We start from the raw sequence: 16,749 nt of genomic DNA, 5'->3' as shown, positions 1-16,749 counted from the left end.
GCAAAATCAGTACTTGGTCCTGCTAGTGAAGGCAGGGGGCTGGACTCGATGACCTTTCAAGGTCCCTTCCAGTTCTAGGAGATGGGATATCTCCATTAATTTATTTATTTATAATTTAATCAGTTGAAATGTTTTTTGGTCACATATCTTGTGGCAACATTTCCACACATAGTGCACATGACTGTACTTTACACACAGAAAAGACAGCCATCCTTCACTGCTAGGCTGAACAGTCTGCAAGACTCATTTTGCCATGACAATCTGAGCCCCTGCTATTGATTAATTATTTCTTCACTCCCAGGGGAGGGTCTCAAGATGTAGTTCTCTAGTGTGTATTTTATGCCTTTCTGCTGCTCACAGAGCTTAGGGAATTGTCCGGGAGTCCTGCCAACCTGAGAGTCCGTAGGGATTGTAGAGGGGAATCAGAAAGGCTGCCCAGTGAGGGGAATGCCAGACATGTGAGATTCATAAGCAGATTCTCAGGGCTCTGCATTCCTGTCGCAGTAAGGAGACTCCTTGTCTCTGCTGAGTGGGATTTCGGTGAGTTGCCTGTTCCTGCATTAAAGTCAGTACTAAGGGCTCAGGAAGAATTCCTAGGTCATGTAAAGAACCATCTGAGCAGGAATTCACCAGGACAGCGACTTTAGTATTGACAGAAACACCAAGGGATTTACCTGGTAAAATTGGAACTACAAATGTATTGAAAATAGTTTAGACAAATCTTTGTTTTTAAGATCAGTTCCCTGTCTCTTACTGTGTTCTTCTATCTGTCTCAGTAGCTTCCTTTTTTGGGGTGGTGTGGTTTTTCCTCTGGTTCGCACAAGTTTCCCAATTCAGAAACTTCACTTCTCTATTAGGTAGAATAACAAAAGCCTCTGCAGTGGGTATCTGTGTTACCAGAGATTTCACAGCAAGAATTGGTGACACACTGGCCAGATTCTGCTCTCACATTCTGCCTTCACTGGGTCACTCCAGAATGACACTGGCTTCCCTGAGAGCGAAATCAGGGCTCACATGTTTTGAAATCCTAATCTTTCATGCCCGGTCTCAGAACGCCACATAAACTGGGTGCTTCTTTCAGACTCTTTCAGCACCATGACAGAATAGCACTGTCTGTAGCAGGACCCGAAGCTGTGATATGCAGAGCTGTGAGACGAAAGTTAGACATTAAGGGTGCCACAGTGGCCCCATTAAGATCACCCTAAATCTACATGTAAGGACTTAAATAAATGGCCTCATTTACACAGCCCATGAGCCTGCAGTGACTTCAATTGGCCTCTAAGGACGGGTGAGCTTGTTTGGTCCAAGGAAAAACTGACAGGAGAGGAGAATTGCTGAAATCTCAAACTAACAGCTTTAAAGTTTTAAAACAGTTCGGATAACTTTTTTTTCAGGGAGGGAGATTGGTCTGCTCTCTCCACAGCCCTGCAGCTCTGGGTCTGGAAAGGATGAGAAGCACCAAAAGGCAGTAAACATAAAAATATGTTTCTGGCTTAGAGGAAACCAGGCAGTGTTGGAAATCTCTTCGGGGGAGTTCCAGGAATGCACAGTGTGTGTGTGTTGGTGGTGGTGGGGCAGGCGGGGGGGTGGAGGGGTGGGGGAAAGGCAGTATCCAAATCACAATGGCACAGAGTCCTGAAACTGGGTGAAATAGGGAATGGACACCCTGCCAAATACACAGACCAAAGAGGCGAAAGGAAGCGTCCTGGGACAGGGGGCTGTCTCAGACAGTAACGTAATGTGGACCACACTGCAGCATATTGTCTCTGACACCATCCCCCATCCAGACCATTCATCCTCCTGTGAGCAACCTCACTACAGCCTTGTGGTAACATCAGCAATTGCCAACATGGAAAGTCAGCCTCAGGAAGGGGTGTCCGGGTTTCTAACGGGCTGCAATATGTTAGAGCTGTGCATTATTTTGAGGAAGAGTTACTCACACTGGCTCCTTTTAGTCTCCATGTTGTCTCTCCCTCCTGCCCTGTCTGTCCCTCTCTCCTTCCCTGCACAGCCTGAGCTGCTGCTGCTGCTGAGGTTCCCTTCACCCACAGCGACAGATCACAGAAATTCTCAGTGATGGAGAATCTGCCATGACCCTTGGTAAATTGTTCCAATACTTACTCTCACCGTTGAAAATATACGCCATATTTCCATTCAGAATGTCTTTAACTTCATCTTGCAGCCATTGGATCCTGTTACACCTCTGTATGAAAAGCCTATGATTAATTATTTGTTCCCCATGTAGGTACTTACAGACTGTTATCAAGTTACCCATTAACCATCTTTGTTCGACTAAATAGGTCGACTCCTAGAGTCTATTATAGGAAGGCAGGTTTTCTAAACTTTTACTAATTCTTGTGACTCTTTTCTGAACCCTCTTCAGTGTATCGACATCCATCTTTAACCAGGGACACCAGAACTGGACGCAAGATTCCAGCACGAGTGCCAAATAGAAAGGTAATATAACTTCTCTACCGCTCGTTGAGATTCCCCTGGTTATCATCCAAGGATCAAATTGGTTCTTTTGGCTGCAGGGTCACACTGGGAGCTCATGTTAACTAATTACCCCTTCATGCCCCCTAATCTTGTTCAGAGTCATTGTGCTTCCCACAAGAGTCCCTCATCATGTTAGCATCACCTACATTCTTTGTTCGTAGATGTAGATATCTACATTCTCATTGCCCTTCCCTGAACCACTCTAGTTCTCAAATGGCAAGTTTGAGAAGGGTGCTTGGTATTGCAGAGAAATCTAAATGAGGGTGAAACATTGACTGACCTATCTCGTGCCGGTATATTTTCTGTGTGATTCCCCATCCCATGCATACTGGATCCCAAGGTGTTGCCTAATATCTGGCCATGCTTGCGTTATGGGCAGGATTTCTCAGAGCTGTGTGTCATGATGCCCAAGTCCCTCTCCTGAGTTCATAAAGTTAAATTAGAACCTTGTAAGGTATTTGAGTAGTTCAAGTTTTTCCCTCCAATGGTCAGTTACGTTGCAGTTATTGACATAGAAATTCATCTGCATTTATGGTGCCCATTCACCTGACTTGGTTATCTCCCTCTGAGGACTTCTCTGGACTTGGCTTTGACCTGAATAATTGGGTGCCATCTGTAAATGTTGACACATCACTGCTCACCCCCCTTTCTAGATTGGTGATAAGTATAAAATATTTATCGTACTATTTGTTAAAAACCGTGTAACCCCATCGCTATGCTTCTCTTCTTTCACAGGCATTGAAAGCCTTGAGCATTTCTAAACCAGATCACTGCATCGACCACCTCATGGCAGCTTTCAACCTCACCCCCTCTGACTCTTCAACATTCATCCTAATGGGCATCCCTGGCATGGAAGCTGCCCATGTCTGGATTTCCATCCCTTTCTCCATGTTGTACATTATCACCCTGTTGGGAAATTTCATGGTTCTGTTTGTTGTAGGCAAAGAGCAGACCCTGCACACGCCGATGTTCCTGCTGCTTTGCATGCTGGCGCTCACAGACATCACCATGTCTAACTCTGTCATGCCAAAGGTACTGTGTATATTTTGGTTCAATTTGAAAGACATTACTATGGGTGGATGTCTCACCCAGATGTTCTTCCTTCATGCGGGTTCTACGGCACATTCAGCTGTCCTCGTCACAATGGCCCTTGATCGCTATGTTGCCATATGTAAACCTTTGAGATACGCCTCCATCCTCACCAATGCACGAATAGCTAACCTAGGGTTACTGTGTTTGATGAGAGCTGTTCTCTTCATCCTGCCTCTGCCCCTGCTCCTGAGCAGGCAGCCATTCTGTAACAACCGCATTATCCCCCACACGTACTGTGACCACATAGCTGTGGCGAAGATATCGTGTGGGGACATCACAGTCAACAATATGTATGGATTGGTAATGGGGTTCCTAATCATTGGGCTAGACCTGATGCTCATTGCCCTGTCCTATGGTCTGATCATGAGGGCTGTCCTCAGAATCTCCTCTGAGAAATCCCACCAGAAAGCCCTCAGCACTTGCACAGCCCACATCTGTGTGATGCTGACATCTTATACTTCCTATCTCTTCGCTATTCTGACACACCGGTTCGGTCAGAGCATCCCTCCCCATGTTCTCATCATCTTGGCCAACCTCTATACCGCCATCCCCCCCATGATCAACCCTATCATTTATGGAGTCAAAACCAAAGAGCTTCGTGAAAAACTGGGCAAATACATCTGCAGAATGTGATTGCCTGGTGCCAGTGACTTTAAACCTGTGTGACAAGAAGCAGAACAGGTATCTCCTTGTTAATCAGGGCTGTTCTGGCCCAGTTTGGCTGAGCTCAGCATTGTTATCACTCCATCACCAAGCACTGCTCTCTCCATTGCCGAGTTCCCTCTCTCTGACCATCACCTGACTTCTTTCAGCATCACCTGTAAGCCCCCACACCACACACCATGTTACTTGGCTTTTCTGTGACTTCCAGATGACCAGAAGATACTGCCGATTTCTGACATTAGGTGGCTTTCCATTCGACCCTGTTTGAACAAGGCTCTTGATCTGTTCAATGAACTGAAGCAACACTTTCAGATAGCCAAAGACAAAGAACGAAATCACAATGCTGGAGTTCTTTATTATATGTGCAGTGATCTGGTGAACCAAATTTACCTGATTTTTCTACTTCCAATTCTTCAGGAAGTCTGAGGATAAACCAAATGTTTCTGTTGGAAAGTGCTAATATGGAAAAACTGCTGCAGGAATTGAGGACATTCTACCGGAGCTTGTTGGTGAAAGTTATGGAACAGTTTGTTTTTGAGAACTGGACTACTGTGTTAAACTATAACATCAACTTTGAGTCAAATAACTTACCAATTTTCACGGTTGATTTTGGAACTGCTTTTCAGCAGAAACTTTCAAAATACACACTAACTGTTCCCGTTGTTGAAGATGTCAAAAGTAGGTGTTGAGATTTCATGTTGGAGTTTGTGAAATTGTTAAAAGAGGAATTGGCACCAAACATCCAGGTGATTGAATCGCTTGCAGTACTCAGCCCTTCCTGACATAGATTGGCTGAGACCTCATTTTTGCCACTGTTTTGTGGAGTCCTCAAACAGTTAAAGCAGCAGTGGAGAAATTTACCTATGGTTCACTGGCCTCATACTCAGGATAACCAAGTTGAACAGTTTGGGGTTGAATTTCTTGAACCCATGGATGCCGCTGAGGACAAAGACTTTTGTGAACTTGGCTCACTTGCTGTCACTACCTTTTAGCAATGCTGCAGCAGAGAGATTGTTTTCTTAGATGAACATGATAAAAACAAAACTGTGCAACAAGATATTTTAGAAAATATTCCTCTTGTTAGGGCATATATGCAATGACCCAAAATCTGTTGTGAATTGTTTACACCAATAAAATAAATGATTGAATGGTCACTGCTGATATATGACCAACAGCAGATGCATTGTCCTGCCGATGAAGACAGCGAGGATGAAATATTGCCTTCTAGAGACTAACGGTAAAAAATTCAATACAAAAAATGGACATTGACAACTATCACTGAATGCATTTAGACATAAAAATATATAATAATCTTATCTTTTTTTTTGCACTACATACATTTTGGGCTCCTTTTGGGCTATTTTTAACACCACCTTTTGCCCTTTTTTGTGTGAAACATCACCCAACCCTCAATCGTGATACAAGTACCAAAATTGGGATTTTGAATGTGAATTTGATTTTCATCTCATCGTTTTGATGCTAATGTGGATGAACTCCTGCTGGGGCTTGTAGCTTTTTTTAAATCCCATCTGTATTTGGTACCTAAGAAAATCTTTTAATTTGTTACTTGACGTATAGACCGATGTGTTAATAAAAAACTCCTTTGTTGAAGGGCTTTCCCTTCACCCTCTCCCCTTGTTCCTGTCACATACACAAAAAGAAGAAGACCAGAAGTCCAAAGTGCAAACAATGCAATCTTTATTGGGGTTAGTTTCCAATCAAGCATATTCTGAAGTCAGGCTTCACACTGGTCGGGTGTGACGGGGAAGGCCAGATGCTTATAGTAAAGTAGTGAGGAACAGGTATGTTAGCCCCAAGCTAAAGAAATCCCTGGTACCATGGTAACCAAATGGCAGTTGCTACAGAATAATCGAGAAACTGTGGCCAATTAAGATAATTCTAGAAAGCAGTGGAGATAGCTAGGTTGATTGGGACACCTAAAGCCAATCGAGGGCTGGCTGGAACTAGTTAAAAACCTCCAGTGAGGCGCGTGTGTCAGGAGCTGTAAGAGGAAGCCGCACTGTTGGAGGAACTAAGCAGTCCAAATCCACATCATGTGCGCTGCTGTGGGGAAGTGACCAAGAGATTTGTTCAAATCTTATTTCCAAAAACACAGCTACCATAGCTTCTACTATTAGGTCCCTGGGCTGGAGCCTGGAGTAGACGGCGGGCCCGGGCTCCCCCCTTCCCTCCCCGATTAATCACTGAGATTGGGAGACAACAGAGACTGTGCGAGGGAGGGTTGTCTCTCCTCCCCTCCCTTGTTGGCTTATGATGAAAATGGCTTAATAGGCTGTGACCCTTGTCTCTATCTTGTCACAGTGAGCCCCTGAGTCATTTTTGCACAGGAGAATCATTTCTGTGGGTGCCTTCATTGTGTCTAAATCCTCAATATGGGAGGAAGCCTGCTTGACCGAGTTTTAATTTGTTATGAAATATGTTCAATAGGCCAAATAAAAAATGTCAGGTTTACTGCTCTTACCCCATAATAAAATAGTACAGGAAAAAAGGTTTAATATGATACCAGTCTCTGGGAAGCCATCTTGTGCATTAATGTTCCATTCACCTTATGCAGAAAGTGTGCTCCCCAAAGATACGCATTTCAGCTTTTATCATTTATGTGGAGATTTCACAAGTTACACATATATTTACATGTCACTAACATCCAACCCATCAATTTCTCCCAGTTCCCAAGTGTAAGTGGGGAACTACTGTAGTGAACTTTCATGAGTTAAGGCACTACCCCACGGGAACTGGCTAACAAATGTGTCTAAGACACCACTCCTACCCCATTGACACAGAGGCCTACCTGCAGTGCTTGGTCATGCACTGATAAGATGTAAGATGTGAGGACCTTCTCAGACTGTGAACTTCCACAATGCGGAGCTCAGCCAAATTCGGACAGAGCACCCATGATTAACAAGTAGATGTCATTTCTCTCTCTTGTCATACAGGTTTAAAATCAGTGTCCCACAGCGATTACCTTCTCCTTGTGTATTTGCCCACTTTGTCACGAAGCTCTTTGGTTTTGACCCCCTAAATGATAGGGCTGAGCATGGGGGGGAACGAGGAAGTAGAGGTTGGCCAAGATGATGTGAACATGGGGAGCGATGCCTTTACCGAATCGGTGCGTCAGAGTGGAGAAGAGGGAGAGGATACAAGAAGTCAGCATCACACAGATGTGGGCTGTGCAGGTGTTCAGGGCTTTCTGGTGGGCTTCCTTGGAGGAGATTCAGAGGACGGCCCTGATGATCAGACCATAGGACAGGGCAACAAGCATCAGATCTAACCCAATGACTACAAAGGCTACCACCAAGCCATATGTCCTGTTGACTCTGGTGTCCCCACATGACATCTTCACCAGGGAAAGAATGAACAGAACAGCTCTTATCAAACCCACCAGCCCTAGCTTAAATATCCGTGCATAGGTGAGGCTGGTGGTGTATCTCAGAGAGTTACGTATGGCAATGTAGTGATTGAATGCCATTGTCACGGGGATGGCTGAGTGCACAGCAGAAACCAGATGAAGTAAAAACATCTGGGTGAGGCAGCCACCCTCAGTAATGCTTTTCAGATTGAACCAAAATATACACAGTGCTCTGGCACAATGGATGTAGACGTTCCGATGTCTGTGAGTGCCAGCATGCAGAGCAACAGGCACATCGGCTTGTGAAGGGTCTGCTCTTTGCCTACAACAAGCAGAACCATGAAATTTCCCAAGAAGCCCATAATGTAGAACTATTTCACTCCAGGCGGTGGCAGGAATAAATCAATGGGAACACAGGAATTCTTTCTGATCATGGATTATATCATGGCGTAGAGAGCATGATGCCCAGAGACAAAGCCGAATTTCTTGACTGCTATCGGAACAGTTCAACTTGCAGAAAGAACTCGCCCACTATTGTCAGTAGGATGTCAAAATTTTCAGACAGGCCTGTATCCTGTACAGAGAAGAGATCATGAAAATGATATAGACAGGGGATATCGGAGAGAGAGGACCTGATAGATTCAGAGAGATAAAATTGTGGTGAAATCCTTTCCGGTACATAACGCTGGCATTTGTTGCAAGGCTATGTACAGATTCATGTTTTGCAGCCTAACACAGTAGCTCTTCTCACTCCAGACAACTATCACAGGCAGAAAAAGAGATATTCAACCTCCTCTATTCAGTGTCAGTTGTATATCGCTCACAAAGAAAATAGGGAGATACGGTACGCATTGTCGAGGATTATCAAGCCCTCTGACTACTAGCCCATGCTACTCATCCATGTGGGCACAAATGATACTGCGCGGTGTGACACTGAGCGGATCATGAGTGACTACAGTGCTCTGGGGGTATGGGTGAAGGAGTTTGGAGCGCAGGTGGTATTCTCTTAAATTCTTCCTGTCAAAGGTAGGGGCCCAGTCAGAGACAGATGCATCATGGAAGTGAATGCCTGGCTGGGAAGATGGTGTCCCCAGGAGGGCTTTGGCTTCCTAGACCACGGGATGCTATTCAAGGAGGGACTGCTAGGCAGAGATGGCGTTCACCTTTCGAGGAGGGGAAAGACCTTATTTGGACACAGACTGGCTAACCTAGTGAGGAGGGCTTTAAATTAGGTTCGACGGGGACAGGTGAGCAAAGCCCACAGGTAAGTGGGGAACATGGAGACCTGGGAGATGGGTCGGAAATGAGAGGAAGTGTGGGCTATATTGGCAGAGAGAAAGGAGGGTCAGGACAAAACTGGGAGGAAAGATCAAACCAGTATCTTAGATGCCTATATACAAATGCAAGAAGTATGGGGAATAAGCAGGAAGAACTGGAAGTGCTAATAAATAAATACAACTATGACATTGTTGGCACCACTGAAACTTGATGGGATAATACACATGATTGGAATATTGGTGTGGATGGGTACAGCTTGCTCAGGAAGGATAGACAAGGGAAAAAGGGAGGAGGTGTTGCCTTATATATTAAAAATGTACACACTTGGACTGAGGCAGAGATGGACATAGGAGACGGAAGTGTTGAGAGTCTCTGGGTTAGGCTAAAAGGGGTAAAAACAAGGGAGATGTCATTCTAGGAGTCTACTACAGGCCACCTAACCAGGTGGAAGAGGTGGATGAGGCTTTTTTTAAGCAACTAACAAAATCATCCAAAGCCCAAGATTTGGTGGTGATGGGGGACTTCAACTCTCCGGATATATGTTGGGAAAATAACACAGCGGGGCACAGACTATCCAACAAATTCTTGGACTGCATTGAAGTCAACTTTTTATTTCAGAAGGTTGAAAAGCTACTAGAGGGGAAGCTGTTCTAGACTTGATTTTAATAAAGAGGGAGGAACTCGTTGAGAATTTGACAGTAGAAGGCATCCTGGGTGAAAGTGATCATGAAATCATAGAGTTCGCAATTCTAAGGAAGGGTAGAAGGGAGAACAGCAAAATAGAGACAATGGATTTCAGAAAGGCAGATTTTGGTAAGCTCAGACTTTGCGGATGATACCAAATTGGGAGGGATTGCAACTGCTTTGGAGGACAGGGTCATAATTCAAAATCATCTGGACAAATTGGAGAAATGGTCTGAGTTAAACAGGATGAAGTTTAACAAAGACAAATGCAAAGTGCTCCACTTAGGAAGAAAAAATCATTTTCACACATACAGAATGGGAAGAGACTGTCTAGGAAGGAGTACGGCAGAAAGGGATTTAGGGGTTATAGTGGACCACAAGCTAAATATGAGTCAACAGTGTGATGCTGTTGGAAAAAAAGCGAACATGATTCTGGGATGTATTAACAAGTATGTTGTGACCAAGACACGAGAAGTCATTCTTCCGCTCTACTCCGCTCTGGTTAGGCCTCAGCTGGAGTATTGTGTCCAGTTCTGGGCACCGCATTTTAAAAAAGATGTGGAGAAATTGGAAAGGGTCCAGAGAAGAGCAACAAGAATGATTAAAGGTCTTGAGAATATGACCTAGGAAGGAAGGCTGAAAGAATTGGGTTTGTTTAGTTTGGAAAAGAGAAGACTGAGAGGGGACATGATAGCAGTTTTCAGGTATTTAAAAGGGTGTCATAAGGAGGAGGGAGAAAACGTGTTCACCTTAGCCTCTAAGGATAGAACAAGAAGCAATGGGTTTAAACTGCAGCAAGGGAGGTCTGGGTTGGACATTAGGAAAAAGTTCCTAACTGTCAGAGTGGTTAAACACTGGAATAAATTGCCTAGGGAGGTTGTGGAATCTCCATCTCTGGAGATATTTAAGAGTAGGTTAGATAAATGTCTATCAGGGATGGTCTAGACCAGAGGTTCCCAAAGTGGGCGATACCACCCCCTGTGGGGCGCTGGAACGATCCAGGGGGGCAGTAGTAGCCTTGGATGCAATTGGGGGGCGTTGAATAAAAATAAGGGGGCGGTGGAAGCATAAAGAAGGAATATAAGAAAATTTTGAAAAACCGTTAGAACATGTTTCATCTGTTGTGTAACATAGAGTTAAAATTGTAGTGATTACTTTATTTTCCAAATAAATTCACAAATTATAACCGATCAGGTGTCAAGTCCGCCAACAGCTCTTAACAAGCAAGTGTTGGCAGGCGAGCGTGTCGCGCATTGTCGGGAAGTCCAGCATCATCGGCAGGAATATGTGCGTGTAATGACTTGTTTACAATACGATACTATAAATAGGCGACATGTATGAAATCTAATTTAGATTGTTTCTGAGTTGTGTAAAAAGCAGTTAACAATAGTGCAATAAGTATTTAAATTTTTTTATTCATATTCAAGACCTTCGATCTTTACGGATTACGGATCACAGACAAAGCAAATTGTATTATTGTTGTTTCAATAAAACAGCAATTTACACGTGAGTATTTTTATACATTTTCTTACATATCTACCGTACGTTTCTGTGTCTCTAGTGCTTACTACTAATAAAATCGTAGCAGGCTTGTGTCGGTACAGTACTATTTGAAGTGTACAGTCAATATATTTGTCATATTTTTATTACAATATTAACGAAAACGGGAATGAAATCGTAAAAAAAATGTTAACTAACAACATTTATTTATATCTATCGAATCATCTGTGTTAATTGGTAAATAAGGCGTGTGTTAATAAGGAACAATTATTTAAATAAGGGCAAACTAAATTAAAACTATTAACTGATTTTTAATTGCATATTGATTATTTTTTAATTAATTATTTCTTGATAAATTTAGTTTGATATTTGACAGTTTAATATCAAATACATATATCTAATGCTGAGCAAAGAACAAAACCCAGTTTATTAGTTTCATTAGTATTTTAGTTTGGTTGTCTTTTGCTGTCTTATGCAAAAACCGCTGTATACCTGATGTCGTGGGCGATATTCTAATAACACATCTTTCTTTACTATATTGTAGGACGTAGGTAGAAATATAGATACATAAAAGAACACAAATTTGTCACTGCATCTTTCTGTTTGTTCGCTTAAAGAAGGTAGATTTCCAGGGGGGGCGCTGAGTAATTTTTTTTTCTGAAAAGGGGGCGGTAGGCCGAATAAGTTTGGGAACCTCTGGTCTAGACAGTATTTGGTCCTGCCATGTGGGCAGGGGACTAGACTCGATGACCTCTCGAGGTCCCTTCCAGTCCTAGAATCTATGAATCTATGAATCATTCATTTAGCTGAGTGATGTCTTTTCTGTTCACCTTTTCCACCGATGACTCCCACAAGCCATGGTCACTTTCCTCCTCTAGGGGTGTGGATGCCAAGAGGCCTTCAAGCGCGTCCATCTTCCTCATGAGCAGTTGTGTTTTGGGGTCGGGTCTGGCATATCCAACAACGGCTGGGCCAAAGGACTCCCGTTGGCCACTCCCTCCTCCTCCTTGTAACTGTCGCTGATGTAGTGCTTTCTCCGCGGGTGGTCAAATGCCCTCAGAGCTAAAACAGTCCAAAGTTCTCATGGGGATGGTGAAGCACTCCATATTTCTGTGACTATACCTCCTATAAGGCTTTATGAAAATATGCTTAAAATGTGTTTTATGCTACATATGCCATGTAACATATCTCCGTAAAGGTTATGATTTACTGAATGTATTAATTCTATTTGTATGTATGTATTATTTTTGTATTCGAAGGTATGAATGATATAAATGTTGGCTGTGCACTGGCTTAATTTCTAAATAACCTTAGTAGAGCATTTGGTCAGTTCCTGGAGAAAGGAATGTTGAAATACCCACTTCGTTGGATGCATGTAGTGGAAATTTCCAGAAGCAGGTATAAATATGCAAGCATGAGTGAGTCAGGCTAGAGATAACGAGGTTAGTTCAATCACAGGGGATGAAGCCCTCTTCTAGCAGTTGAGGTGTGAACACCAAGGGAGGAGAAACTGCTTTTGTAGTTGGCTAGACATTCACAGTCTTTGTTTAATCCTGAGGTGATGGTGTCAAATTTGCAGATGAACTGAAGCTCAGCAGTTTCTCTTTGAAGTCTGGTCCTGAAGTTTTTTTGCTGTAGGTTACCTTTAAATCTGCTATTCTGTGACCAGGGAGATGGAAGTGTTCTCCTGCAGGTTTTTGTATATTGCCATTCCTAATATCTGATTTGTGTCCATTTATCCTTTTATGTAGAAACTGTCCAGATTTGCGGATTACATAGCAGAGGGGCATTGTTGGCATATGATGGCATATATTACATTGGTGGACATGCATGTGAATGAACCGGTGATGGTGTGGCAGATCTGGTTAGGTCCTGTGATGGTGTCCCTGGTGTAGATATGTGGGTAGATTTGGTGTCGAGGTTTGTTGCATGGTTTGGTTCCTGAGTTAGGGTTACTATGGTATAGTTACTGGTGAGTACATGCTTCAGGTTGGCGGGTTGTCTGTGGGCGAGGACTGGCCTGCCACCCATGGCCTGTGAAAGTGAGGGATCAATGTCCAGGATGGGTTGTAGATCATTGATGATGTGTTGGAGAGGTTTTAGCTGGGGACTGTATGTGATGGCCAGTGGAGTTCTGTTGGTTTCTTTCTTGGGCTTTTCTTGCAGTAGGAGACTTCTGGGTAAATGTCTGGCTCTGTTGATCTGTTTCCTTATTCCCTCGTGCCGATATCATAGATTTGAGAATTCTTGGTGAAGATTGTGTAGGTGTTGGTCTCTGTCTGAGTGGTTGGAGCTAATGTGTTTGTACCTCAGTCCTTGGCTGTAGACAATGGATCGTGTGGTTTGTCTGGGATGGCAGCTGGAGGCATGAAGGTAGGCATAGCTGTCAGTGGGTTTTTGGTATAGGGTGGTTTTAATGTGACTGTCACTTATTTGCACCATGGTGTCTAGGAAGTGGACCTCCCATGTAGATTGGTCCAGGCTGAGGTTGATGGTGGGGTGGAAGCTGTTGAAATCGTGGTGGAATTTTTCCAGAGTCTCCTTCCCATGGGTCCAGATAATGAAGATGTCATCAATGTAGCATAGGTAGAGAAGGGGTCTGAGTGGGCAAGAGCTGAGGAAGAGTTGTTCCAGGTGACCCATAAAAATGTTGGCATATTGTGGGGCCATGCGGGTGCCCATAGCGGTGCCACTGGTCTGGAGTTATATATTGTCACCTGTCATAACTATAAAGGGAAGGGTAACAGCTGTCCTGTGTACAGTACTATAAAATCCCTCCTGGCCAGAGACTCCAAAATCCTTTTCCCTGTAAAGGGTTAAGAAGCTCAGGTAACCTGGCTGGCATAGAATCATAGAATCATAGAATATCAGAGTTGGAAGGGACCTCAAGAGGTCATCTAGTCCAACCCCCTGCTCAAAGCAGGACCAATTCCCAGCTAAATCATCCCAGCCAGGGCTTTGTCAAGCCGGGCCTTAAAAACCTCCAAGGAAGGAGACTCCACCACCTAGGCATCTGACCTAAAGGACCAATAAGGGGACAAGATACTTTCAAATCTTGGGCGGGGGAAGACTTTTGTTTGTGTTCTTTGTTTGGGAGTGTGTTCGCTCTCGAGACTGAGAGGGACCAGACATCAATCCAGGTTCTTCACATCTTTCTAAACAAGTCTCTCCTATTTCAAACTTGTAAGTAAATAGCCAGGCAAGGCGTGTTAGTTTTCCTTTGTTTTCTCAACTTGTAAATGTACCTTTTACTAGAGTGTTTATCTTTGTTTGCTGTACTTTGAACCTAAGACTAGAGGGGAGTCCTCTGAGCTCTTTAAGTTTGATTACCCTGTAAGGTTAATTTCCATACTAATTTTACAGAGATGATTTTTACCTTTTTCTTTAATTAAAAGCCTTCTTTTAAAGAACCTGATTGATTTTTCCTTGTTTTAAGATCCAAGGGGTTTGGATCTTAATTCATCAGGAGTTGGTGAGAGGAAGGAGGGGAATGGTTAATTTCTCCTTGTTTTAGATCCAAGGGGGTTGGATCTGTATTCACCAGGAGTTGGTGGGAGGAAGGAGGGGGAATGGTTAATTTCTCCTTGTTTTAGATCCCAGGGGGGTTGGAACTGTATTCACCAGGAGTTGGTGGGAGGAAGGAGGGGAATGGTTAATTTCTCCTTGTTTTAAGATCCAAAGGGTTTGGATCTTAATTCACCAAGAGTTGGTGAGAGGAAGGAGGGGAATGGTTAATTTCTCGTTGTTTTAGATCCCAGGGGGGTTGGAACTGTATTCACCAGGAGTTGGTGGGAGGAAGGAGGGAAATGGTTAATTTCTCCTTGTTTTAAGATCCAAGGGGTTTGGATCTGTATTCACCAGGGAATTGGTGAAGGTTTTTCAAGGCTTCCCAGGGAGGGAATCCATTGGGATGGTGGCAGCGGAACCAAAGCTAAGCTGGTAGTTAAGCTTAGAAGTTTTCATGCAGGCCCCTACATTTGTACCCTAAGGTTCAAAGTGGGGATACAGCCTTGACATCACCAAATTTGAAATAATAGTGTGTGAGGATAAAGTCACAGAGCTCAGCAACCAGTTGTACTGTGGCATCATCAGGGATACTGTTCCTGACAGCTTGTATTCCATCTGTGTGGTGGATGTTTGTGTAGAGAGCCTCTACATCCATGGTGGCTAGGATGGTGTTTTCTGGGAGGTCACCAATGCATTGTAGTTTTCTCAGGAAATCAGTGGTGTCACGGAGATAGCTGGGAGTGCTGGTGGCGTAGGGCCTGAGTAGAGCGTCCACATGTCCAGACAGTCCTTCAGTGAGAGTGACAATGCCCGAGATGATGGGGCCTCCAGGATTTCCAGGTTTGTGGATCTTAGGTAGTAGATAGAATAACCCCAGTCGGTGCTCTATGGGTATATTGATTTGTTCCTGTGTTAGTGTAGGGAGTGTCCTGAGTAGAGGGTGCAGATTCTTAGCGTATTCCTCAGTGGGATCTGTGGGAAGTGGCCTGTAGAATTTGGTATTGGAGAGTTGTCTGGCAGCCTCTTTTTTGTAGTTAGACCTGTTCATGATGACAACAGCACCTACTTTATTAGCCTCTTTGATGATAATGTCAGGGTGGTTTCTGAGGCTGTGGATGGCATTGCGTTCTGCACGACTAAGGTTATGAGGCAAGCGATGTTGTTAGTACTGGTGGGAACTGCCATATATATATATATATATATACACTTTAGACCTCACAAAGGGATACTAGCAAATACCTTTGAGGCCAGAATCCTAAGAGAAGAAAGCATTTTCCAGGCTCTTCAGCCTGCAACAATTCAGCATCAGGTCATTTGGCCTCCACAGGGTGTCAGTGAATTTCAGAGGCTAATGGACTGCATATTACAAATGCATGGACAGTATGCAGCGGAACGCTGCTACGATCAATTGAAAATGGTTTTTGGTTCCGTATCTCATGGCAGCATTCCCACACACAGTGCAGAGGGCATTACTCTATGCACAGAAAAGACAGCCACAATCAGTTGCTAGGCTGAACAGTATGCAAGACTCAGTTTGCTCTGATATTCTGAGCCCCTGGTATCAGCAAATCATTTCTTCACTCCCACGGGAGGCTCTGAGGCTGAAGTTCTCCAGGGTCTATTTTCTGCTCTTCCCGGTGCTCATGGCGGCAAGGGAATTGTCTGGGATTCCTGCCAGCCTGAGAGTCTGCAGAGACTGTACAGGGGATTCATAAAGGTCGCTGTCCAGCAAGCCAAGTGTCAGACATGTGAGATTCATACACTTATTCTCAGTGCTCTGCCTTCCTGTCACTGTAAGGAGATTTCCTCTGTCTGCTGAGCAGGATTTTGGTGAGTTGCCTGTTTCTGCATTAAAGTTAGTGCTCAGGGTTCATGTCATCCTTTGATAGCAGACTCCTAGGAGAAGAAAGCCTTTTCCATGCCCTTCGGTTTGCACCAATTCAAGATCACATCATTTGGCCTCCACAGGGTGGCAGTGACTTTTCAGAGGCTAATGGACTGGATATTAGAACTGCATGGGCAGTATGCGGCGGTACACTGCCACAATCAGTTGAAATGTTTTTTGGTCACATATCTTGTGGCAACATTTCCACACATAGTGCAGATTTCTGTACATTACACACAGAAAAGACAGCCATCCTTCACTGCTAGGATGAACAGTC

General features: G+C 43.9%; 1 protein-coding gene across 1 annotated transcript; it reads left to right on the top strand.

Moving 5' to 3' along the window:
* The first annotated feature begins 3,282 nt into the window (after positions 1 to 3,282).
* Positions 3,283 to 4,834, top strand: LOC135972271 (olfactory receptor 52N2-like). The gene has a single exon (XM_065549684.1). It carries the CDS (start codon positions 3,283 to 3,285, stop codon positions 4,219 to 4,221), a length of 939 nt encoding a protein of 312 aa, XP_065405756.1. The 3' UTR covers positions 4,222 to 4,834.
* Positions 4,835 to 16,749: the final 11,915 nt, after the last annotated feature.

This window comes from Chrysemys picta, chromosome 1 (genome assembly GCF_011386835.1).
Source record: "Chrysemys picta bellii isolate R12L10 chromosome 1, ASM1138683v2, whole genome shotgun sequence".
Taxonomy (NCBI): Eukaryota; Metazoa; Chordata; order Testudines; family Emydidae; genus Chrysemys; species Chrysemys picta.
This window is presented reverse-complemented; position numbering and strand designations above follow the sequence as displayed.

Excerpts from the sequence above, each read along its gene's own strand:
- LOC135972271 (XM_065549684.1), top strand. The coding sequence starts at position 3,283 with ATGGCAGCTTTCAACCTCACCCCCTCTGACTCTTCAACATTCATCCTA.